Source organism: Nelumbo nucifera, chromosome 8 (genome assembly GCF_055504915.1).
Source record: "Nelumbo nucifera cultivar China Antique chromosome 8, China Antique-T2T, whole genome shotgun sequence".
In the NCBI taxonomy this organism is placed as follows: domain Eukaryota; kingdom Viridiplantae; phylum Streptophyta; class Magnoliopsida; order Proteales; family Nelumbonaceae; genus Nelumbo; species Nelumbo nucifera.
In genome coordinates, this window is record NC_142656.1 from 49,349,062 (window position 1) to 49,359,666 (window position 10,605).

The 10,605-nt window shown below is 37.7% G+C and overlaps 1 protein-coding gene across 2 annotated transcripts; it reads right to left on the reverse strand.

Annotated features, from left to right (window-relative positions):
• Positions 1–405: 405 nt before the first annotated feature.
• On the reverse strand, positions 406–7,429 carry LOC104611713 (uncharacterized). 2 transcript variants are annotated; one of them, XM_010278894.3, is made up of 4 exons: positions 7,202–7,429; positions 6,275–6,404; positions 1,333–1,761; positions 406–1,224 (listed from the first exon to the last, which is right to left on the reverse strand). In XM_010278894.3, the coding sequence occupies exons 3-4, from the start codon at positions 1,750–1,752 to the stop codon at positions 622–624; spliced, it is 1,023 nt and encodes a 340-aa protein (XP_010277196.1). In that variant the 5' UTR covers positions 1,753–1,761; positions 6,275–6,404; positions 7,202–7,429; the 3' UTR covers positions 406–621. The 2 variants fall into 2 exon arrangements, with proteins under 2 accessions (XP_010277196.1, XP_010277195.1); XM_010278893.3 differs by lacking the exon at positions 6,275–6,404 and having other exon boundaries at positions 7,202–7,428.
• Positions 7,430–10,605: the final 3,176 nt, after the last annotated feature.

Sequence of the window (10,605 nt, forward strand, 5' to 3'; positions counted from 1 at the left end):
ACCTTATCTGCACTATAAACGAACAAAAAAGTTAGAAGTTGAAACAAAAGTAAATCAGAATTTTCATTCTCATACTGTTGCGCCAATCCAAATTAAATTGCACTGCAAACAAAGTAGGCTGTTTAGTGAACTTCCCTTTCCCACCCCTTACATGCAGAAAATTTTGCTTGCTGCATCCATTGGTCTCAAGAGTTAACAGAGGCTCCCCTGCTATACCCATTGTATTTTATCATATCTTCCTTCCAATGACAAGATCAATATAAGTTGCCCCTGAACCCATCCACCAGGTTTACCAGAAAAAAACAGAACCCATCCACATGAAATTTCACCTTACAAACAGTAACATATGATTGTTCACACACTTGGTATATCATAATGATTATTAAGATTTGGCCTTCCTACAAGTTTACTAAACTACCAGTTTTGTATCTCATTATCTGAAATAGAAACATTAAGGAAATGAGAATAAACTTGACCATCTGATAGTTAGGATTGGTTCACTTCATCAAAAGAAAGTACCTACAACTAGCAATGTCATCCAAAAAGAACCATCCATATGACAAGTCACAGCAGAAAAGTCAAGAAGAGTCAAGGCAACAGCCATCCAAAAACAACCAAAGATTACAAGCAAGGGAAAGTCATACCAGGGTAGGCAATGCCAGGTATCTTGGAGACAATCCTATTCACCATCTGAGCCCTATATGTCTTGTTTCTAGCCAGGAATATCCTTGCCTCCTTCTCATTATGGCCCAAATAACCAAACACAGCATTAAGTGTGTCACTTGGAAATCCTTCCACTGCCATAACCTCATGCCACAATCGGTCAAAAAAGTCTTGCTCGGATTGTACTGTCAATGCAGAAGCAATTTTCGACATTGTTTCATTCATCCGAGATATAGCAGCAATGAATTCATTCTGTCCCCTCTTCTTTGTTCTATGAGCATTCTTTTTAGTTGGAGATGCCCATACTGACCCACCCCGTGTGGTTGAATGTGTTTGGGAGCCATTGATGTCACCGTCAACATTATTAACAGTTATAGGAGTGGCTATCTCATCCCCACACTTAACATCAGTTCCATCATCATCCCCTTCCTCATCCTCTTCTTCAAGCAATTCAGGTACAGTTGGTGCTATATCACTAGCTTTATCATTTCCTAGAATTACTTGCATCATGTCATACATCTCCATCACTCGACCCTTTACGATGGCAGCACTTGGATGTTCCTACACAAAACAAGTCAACACCTTGACTGCCTAGTTTACATCATATATTCATCATACCATTTAACTTTTTTTCGTTGTGACTAGATGAATAAGAAAAAACTTATGTACCTTTATGTATTCCTCCCACACCCCGGGATCTGCCTGAATCTGATTCTTTGCCTCGTTCCAACTAAACCCACTCATTCCAAGCAATTTTCTTGCCTCACTATAAACAGGCTTCAGTGTCCTCATCCTACTTTTTATATGTGCGGTCCTCATCTCAACACCAAATTTTTCCTGCATATGTCTGCAGACGGACCTGTATGCTGTGGGCTTAAATGACTTGTCAACCATATTTCCCACTGCAATCTGATCTACTAGAAGCTTGATTAGGGCTTTATCCATGGCATCTGTCCACCTAAGTTGCCTGCTCCTTTTAGTTTTTAACCCAGAGTCGTTCACAGAAAGAATCTCTTTTCCTTTCCATTTCTCTTTCTTCTCGTCATCCCCAGCAGTGGATGAACTTCCAACATCTTTCTCAGACACCATATCTACTATCTACCATATAATATTAGACAAATGTTAAACATCAAAAAATAAGCATATCAAAAGGCTATAAATTCTGTTTGTGCAAAGAAATAAATGCACCACATGAACATGACATCGTTTGAAATATCACTGACAAAAATAGCATATAAGCATATGGTCCAACCATAAGATCATTTAAGCACATAGATGGTTCAAGTAAATTATGAAGGCACATAATAAAGCACCTGGCTAGTTCCATTGCCAGATGCTCCAAAAAGTAGTCCAAACACATCATCCGCTAATCATAGAAAATAAAGAAGAATAAAAACAAAGAAAATGTCTATTGAACGCTCCAGTTCCATTGCCTCAATATCATCCAATCTCAATAGATGCCAAATCCTATTTAACCAGAGGATGATGACCACCTGGCAAGTTCAGTTATGTAACTTTTGCACAAGGGTCTCAGAGTCAGATACCTTATCAGTATCTGAGACCACCTCAACACTCACCACTTATTGATGCACAAATCTTATTCCATTTCAGGTTAATCAGTCAACTGGATCAATACCCATTACATGGAAGATGGAACATAGTAACCCAGAATAAAACATGCTATAATGATCGTAATTTTGGGTGGTAAAGTCTAAGTGTTGGGTGGCATTGAGGATTGCCTAACATTTCTTCAACAAACCAAATACACCCTCAACTTCAGTCTTCAGAGATGAATGTCTATGATTGAATATCTCCCTCAGTGATTCAGGTACACACTCATATGCCTGGCGACACAGCCTAGAGGTGTATGAGGTGCATGCCTCTCTTGCACTTTGTCCAAGAGGCTTACAGTTCATATGCTTTTATATTTAAGCCAATTTTTATAATAAAAATGTCATAGACAAAAGTGGGGGAACCATTTTATCATGTTCCCCATTATATATTTACCATAATGCAGAGGATGAAAGCCTCCAAATTTGCATCAAAATGACCTTTGTATAGATTTGCTGGCTAGCCAACACATAAATTAGATCAAATGTGACTACAACCATCACCTAATGGGTTTCCCTCCCTTTCCTTCTCCAGAACCTACCTTAATCCTTGACATGTACTTCCCATGGGATGTGAATCCCATCAATCACCCCAGTGCAATCCTATATAATGCAATTGCATGGTGATTCACAATGAACTTCTGGATTGGACATCCCTAATGAAACATGGCCTTAACTGCTAAACATGCCTCATAATATGGCATGAAATGAGGGTACTGAATCTTAGGAGAGACCTACTCACCAGTATGTTACATAAACAGGAGGGGATAGAGATGAAATATAGCTCATAGTGCCTTGTGAAATTACCAACTCATGGTCTCCTAGGATTGACAAAAACACATGTATTACACTGTTTTGCACATTATGCCTGATAGTGTACAAAAACAGGACCACTTGCTCTTCAACTAATATTATCATTGGACAGAAGCTACCACACTCCCTATGCAATTTAAATAGGTTTCCAAAGGAAGAATCTCTTCACATCCTAATCTGTGATAGACTCTAATATTCAAAGTACCTTTCAGAAACTTCTCTTGGTCCAAACTCCTATGTCCTATCTGCCCTTGCTCTGTGATGAGGAAAGAATTGCTGGTATCCAACCATTAGGGTGACTAGAATGGCACCATACATGGTTACTAGCACTCCAACCAGTCTCCTAACTCTTCCTGAAGTGTTCCAATGTCATGATTATTGTGGTTGAACCATGACAGCCTATGATGACAAGGAACCACTTCTTACATATACCAAGAATATCTACATAAGCATCAAACCCTAATGGACATCACTCAAATATTAAAGTAGCAATAGAACCATACTCCAACATAATCATGGAACTCCAGACAAAGACATAGCAATAAGGGATCAAAACTTATAAACAACCCATCACAAACATTTGAAACAGAGAAGACAAGCATTTAAATATTAAACCCACACAACCACATGGTTTCTTGGCCACCACTTAAAATATTAAACTATAGGAGGGAAACTCATAATTCTTAGAAAACTTCATGCAGACACACATGGCTCTCCTGACAACCACTTACATAACAATACTCACAAGAATTTAAATATTACACTAATAGACTTCCACACAAATGCATGGCTCTACTGGCTACCACTTGCATACTATTAATTTAGGCACCACACAAACTTAATATTCTTAACCAAACAATACAAAGGCAGCATGTTCAAATGATGTGATGAAAAACATCCTTACTTGCACAATGCACCTTGGAATCAGCACCTGCCTGTCTTGATCACAAGTTTCTACCATTTCCAATTATTAAGAGAGAAAAATGCATTCAACTCTTGATATCTTGTAATAATTGCATTCAATATTTCATAATGGGGAATAGCTCAATTTAGATGGTGAACTTGTAATCTAAAATGCAAACAAACCATAATGGGATCGTTTCATTTTATGTATTGATAATGAGGTATTAGTAAGATATTGGTTACTTGACAGTCCAGATCCCCTATTTCTTCAATGAAATTGAAACTACACTTATCCTTTAATCGGTCTGAACATCAATTATGAACAATGGCTTTAAGTTCAGGAATGTAGGAGAATCTGAAGTTCTTGTTTGAATTGGGCAATATGCATGTAGCAGGCAATATACCATTATCTGTCGCACGATAAAATGTCTATCATCACCATACCAAACAATTTTGACTTCTTGGAGACAAGGTGGTTTTGGACTTTGCATGACATGAATATCTTGTTATATCGGGATTCAGTATATTCTCTTGGAATATAATGCCTAGGTTTGGCATTCTGGAATGGCATCAATGACACTGATGTTTCTTTTTTCTTTTTTTTTTCTTTTTTTTTTCTTTTTTTTGGTAACTAATGGCATTGATGTTTCTGTTCATTATATTGATTCTTCTCAGTGTTTTAAAAGTACATGGCACAAGGCAAGGTATGTGCCTTTTTGAAGCAAGGCGCAAAAATACATAAAAAATGCTAAACAAATATAAAAATGTCAGAAAATTCAAAAAAATGCAAAAAAAAAACATAATATCAATAAAAAATATAAACTTAAATTTTAAAATAAATGTTTTAAAAAACCTACTATCCAAAATTAAAATACATAAACATAACATGTAAAGCACATGCCCTAAAATGCACCTCGCTTGTGTGCCTAGGCGCGCCTTTTAAATCACTGATTCTTCTTTCATGATATTCCATCAACTCTTTTATATATCACACTTTTTCTATGTGTTGGTTTCAACCTATTTTTGTCTATTTCTGTATTAAGTTTTGACACTACCACCACAGTCTGAGGCTACTATTCCTTTGTGTTGGCTTCCAAATTCATTTCTTCTTGATTCCTGATTTATACTTATAGACCATAACATCATTCCTCGTGCATTATTTCCATCATCTTGAATCTATGGAAAGAATAAAAGAAGCAACAAGCCTTAAAATTATGGTAATTTCGTCATCTTTATTGCATCTCATGATTCTTTTGAAGAAAATAAAGTGAACTTATTGATGAAAAAGGATTAAAATAAGCAACCTAGCTTCTGAGTCAGCAGTGCTTTGGGTATTAGGGCAATTGGCAAGAGAGGAATGCTAGGGTCTTCCAAAATAAGAGCAGTGCAGTAGATTATGTTGTACAGAAGATAGTGGCAAAACTACATTCATGGCTGTGGTTCATAAAGCTTTTAAAGGAAGACGCTTTAAATGCTTGGAAGAAAAGAACATTGAAGCAGGATGTGGATGTGGAGTTGGTTTTGTCTATGGCTTTGGAAATTGGTATGCACTGTTTGCTGTCTTCTGAACTTGACCTTATAGAACCTTCAACTTATATGAAATCAATAATTTCCACTAATCCATTCATTAGTATTTGTTTCACGTGGCCACCAACCAAGCTAAACAAATTGGAAGGATGCGTAACAAAGTTGAGGATTGACAAGAACACCTCGATGGGAATAAGCATATCTTAGCACCGAGTATGAACATGGTTAGCAATTTCCTGAACAATGAACACATGATTACATAATATGAGCTAGTTCAGGTACATCTGGTTTCAACAATCAAAGTATACATCAAAACTCATAAAATATAAACAATTACAACAACAAAATAGTAATTTTAGTAACAATAACAATAACAATAATAATAACAATAGCCACCAAGGTATATTTTCGATTTTTAGTTCATGTTCTATACATAATACTCAGAAAGCTCAATTTAGTTTTGCCCAGTGTATAAAATATTTGATGCAACATGCCAACTAGGATCCTGAGAAAAATACTACCTTTCTCTCCAAAATGGTCATAAGCTCAAGGATGGAACCCATGACATCATTTCAGTTTAGAAGTCATAACCACTAGCCTAAATACCAAATTATAGTTAGCAGAACCAAAACAAAAATAATTGTCTGTAGAAGTTCAAAAGATGGAATGTAGATGTTTATTGGGGGGGGGGGGGGGGGGGGGGGAATGTGATGAATTGAATCAAGTGAAAACATGCTCACATAATAAAACATAATTACCGGCACTTATTTATCCTTTCAAGTAAACTATGTCCTCTCCTCAACTCCTCTCAGCAAAATGGTTTTTCCAGCGATGTGCTCCCAATTACTCTGTCACTACTCCTTCCTTACCAGGGCTACGAATGAGGCCCTGGAACATATACGGGCAAAATATGAAGTTCTGAGTTCTCAGGACCTCCCCTGTCAGAAAACCGGTAAAAGAAATTCGTCTTGCTAGATTAACAGCGGTAAATCCTATAAAATAAGATAAAACCCATTAACTCGGTAGGCCTTTGTAGAAGTGTAACCTTTCAACATTAGCGGAGGATCACCTCAACTAGTAGGATTAACAACTTGAATCTCATAACTACTCCGCTTTAGGTTCTGTCAAAGAAATGCAATAATAGATCTTTCTGAACCAACATTGTTAGTTAAAGTTGTGAAACGGATCCTCTGATTCATGAATCAGAACAAGATCTTGACACTGTTATCAGTGAGGAACAAGACAATGATAACAAAATCTTCTTAACAGGAAGAAGAACTTGAAGTACAGCCATGGATTGATTAGTATGAATTCCAAAAAACCCAAAAATAAAACAAAAATAAAAAAAAAGTGGAAGGAAACTTCTGGCTGTATTGTTGTAATAACCACACAGATCTATGCTTAACAGGAAGAAGAACTTGAGGTACAGGTATGGACTGATGAGTATAAACTACAAAATCCTAAAACAATAAAAAATGAAAAAGTGGAAAAGGAATTTCCGGCCATATGCCCGTGAGAACTACACAGATCTGTGCTTAGTCGGCTATCTTCGGGCGTTAAGGTTGGTATTAATGGCATTTTCCGGCATATCGACGAACTGAAAGGGATCACCGAACGGATAGTGCACAAAACGACAAAAGTTCTCACAAACAAGAAGGTGAAAGGTAGAAATAGACCGTGCTCACCTTCACGGATCTGAACAGTTGAACTCCAATGGAGATCTCTCTTGAACGTTGCGCCGCTGCAACAAGGGTCCGACGGCCGGCAGTCACGACTCGAAAACGAAAGAGGGGGCGAGAGGGGGAGGGACGCAAACCGGAGCGCAATGCAAAATTTGCATCGCGCAAAATGGGTCAATTCTACCTCAAACAGACGGCTACAAACTCGAACCGGTACAAATTTAAACCTGGTCGAAGTTTGCACCACAAACAAACGCAGATGGAGGAGCAAAAGTAGGGGTGATCAATGATCATTTTCAGCCGGGCCCGGGCCTGCATCAGGCCCTCAAATTTCCGGGCCAGGCCTGGGCCCAATTCTTTAGGCCCGGAAAGTACATTATTTATAACTTTTTCCATACTATATCTTTTCTGCATCATTGATTTTCCCATTTTTATATATATTATATTAATAGGTTCGACTATAGAAAAGATATAAAATAAAAAAAAAACAACTAACCAATAAACTGAAATCATAAATGTAGTAACAAATAAAGTGTTAGTTATCAAAATTCATGGGTGGACTTTGAAACACATAAAATATAAAGTCATAGGCCCAAAACCTAGCCTTTTAGGTCCGGACCCAGACTAGATTTTATCTCAGGTTCTAATCCGGGCCCAGCCCAGCCCAGCCCATCCCGGCAAAAAAGTCCTATTCTAAGCAAAAATTGTACTCCTAAGAGAGCAAGTTTAGCAGATCTTGATTCAGGCTTTGGAGTTTGCTGTTTGGACCGAAAAGGAAGGGAGTCAAAAATAAAAGGTGCAAATCAGTGTTAGAACCAAATCAATGGTTTGTTACATGAGCAAATGTGCCCTCTAAATCTAAGGCCCTGTTTGGTTCGTGGGAATAGGGGTCTGGAAACAGAATCGGAATGGGCTATTCCAATTTCAATTGTTTGGTTGGATGGAATTGGAATTCCATTCTCATTTTTGCTGGAATGGTATTCCCCCATTTAAGGGAATGGCCATTCTCATTCCTGTTTGAACCAAACAGACTATGAGAATGGACCATTCCAATTCAAATTCCAAAAAATTTTGATTTTGATTCTGATTCCAAATCCGACTGCAAACCAAACGGACCCTAAATCCAAAGCAAATACAAAGCCCATAATGCGAGCTTTCGGTATATGGGCTTCCACAACGGGACCTCCAAATGGTCAGGCCCAATGATGCTGGATTTTGAACAACAAGAACTGACAACACCCAGTCTGATTGGAGGTCATGGCTAAATCGGGTTAGGTTGGATGAGATCGGGCCCGGTCTGAGGCTCAACCCATGCCGTTAGAGCCAGGTCAAGTTTTTTCCGGCCCAGACTTAATCCAAAGTCGTTAAGCCCAAGTCCAGCCCATGCAATGACGCAAAAGCTCTGATTGGGTTACGTTGAGCACAAGTTGGGCCTGGCTAAGTTGCAGCCTTACAGTATTGGGCCCATTTCCCCTCTGGGTCAGCTGGTTGTTTGTTCAATCGGCAAGATCAATCTGTGATGTCATCAACATAAGAAAAATAATACAAGAACATGATAATTCACTGAACGGGTTAACTGGGTCATTGGGTTTTTGGAAAATAGTTGGTTTGAGGTTCTTTTTGGAGGTCGGAAGTTGATTTAAATCGGTATTGTGACTGAATCATTGATTTAACCAAATGAGTTAATAGTGGGTTGAAAACATTGATTATAAAACTGGCTGATTTTACATCTGCACCCCACATGGGGGCACCCAACAACATCCCACAGTATATTCCCGCTGTGTATTGGGAACATCTCCCGATGATAGTACTAGAAATGATGATCGGGAGATGTTCCTAATACACGGCGGGGATGTGCTGTGGGACGTTGTGGGGCACAGATCTGAACTATGGAGGAAAAATTAAAACATATATTGAGCTGCAAATTGGTTTGGTAAGTGTTTATAAAAAAAAAAGGGAAATTTTCATATTAGTACCCTGTATTTTGGGTCTAGTGCCATTTTAGTTCCCGAACTTTAAAACACAACAATTTAGTACTCAAACTTTCAAAACATGACAATCTAGCACCTTCCATAAACCAGTCCGTTAACCAGTCGTTCAGTGCCATTTGAAAAGACACAAATACCCTTCAAGTGTCATCTAGTTCTCTTTATCTACCATCCAAACGTTGACAAAAAATGAACAGTCTCAAATCCTTACCTCTTCTGTTCAAGAAAGTTGGGGTCAACAGAATGCCCACTGAGACGTAACCCCAACTTTCTTGAATAGAAGAGGCAAGGATTTGAGACTGTTCATTTTTTATCAACATATGGATGTTTGATAAAGAAAATTAGATGACACTCAAAGGGCATTTGTGTCTTTTCAAATGTCATTTAACAGATGGTTAATGGGCTGGTTAATGACAGGTATTGGATTGACACATTTTGAAAGTTCAGTTATTGAATTATCGCATTTTAAAGTTCGGGGACCAAAGTGGCACTAGGCCCAAAGTACAAGGTACTAATCGAGAATTTTCCCAAAAAAAAAGGAATGGAATAAAGTATCGTCATATCTACCAAGAGGCAATCAAGCTACAAATCGGCTAGCTCATTAAGCTCAATCTATTAGGATAGGTTTTCTAAACTTTAACATTCGGAACTTCCCTTCCTCCCTTGGTTACACTTATAGCAGTGATTTTTGGGAATGTGCTACCCTATTCTTGTGTAGCCCCTTTTGTTTTATTAAAAAAATTGATTATAAGTGAAATGCAAAAAACCTTGTTTAGACATGCTATTTTGAATTCTTTCTTAATTGAAGAACAGTTAATCATATAGAAAGTTCATGCAAGGTTTTAAAACTGGCCCAGAATTAGGACCGTTCTGGCCACTTGTTTCTGTGTTAATAATTCAATCATCTGGTTCAAATAGATGGCTTGTTCTAACTTACAAAATTAAAAACAATAAAAAATAATAAAATAAAAAATGGCCAAAAACCGTTGAACAGGTTGAAAGGATCGGCAGTTCAACCACCCAAGCTAGCGGGCTGTTTACCAAATCAATAGTTTTAGGCCAAGGACCCAGGTTAAGGGTGAAACGGAACCACTTGCTTGAATGGTCCCCATGCTAAACAATCTAACCGTCCAGGTCAACAATGGTTCAAAAATGTATTAGACATGCAAAGAGTACCAAAAGAGCAATTTTAAAAGACATATCATGATATACTTTCGATATGCATGGATATGGAAGAAAAGTTAAGACACACATAAATATGCTAGAAAACTTAAACAAATCCTAAAAATTTATTAATAACAATAGATGACTATAAATAAGCTATTTATACATAAAAAACATACTTGATTCTTAGAGGTACCAGGGCACAGTTTGTAATTGTTGAAAATGATAAAAGTAACTAGAATATTTATCTTTAAACCT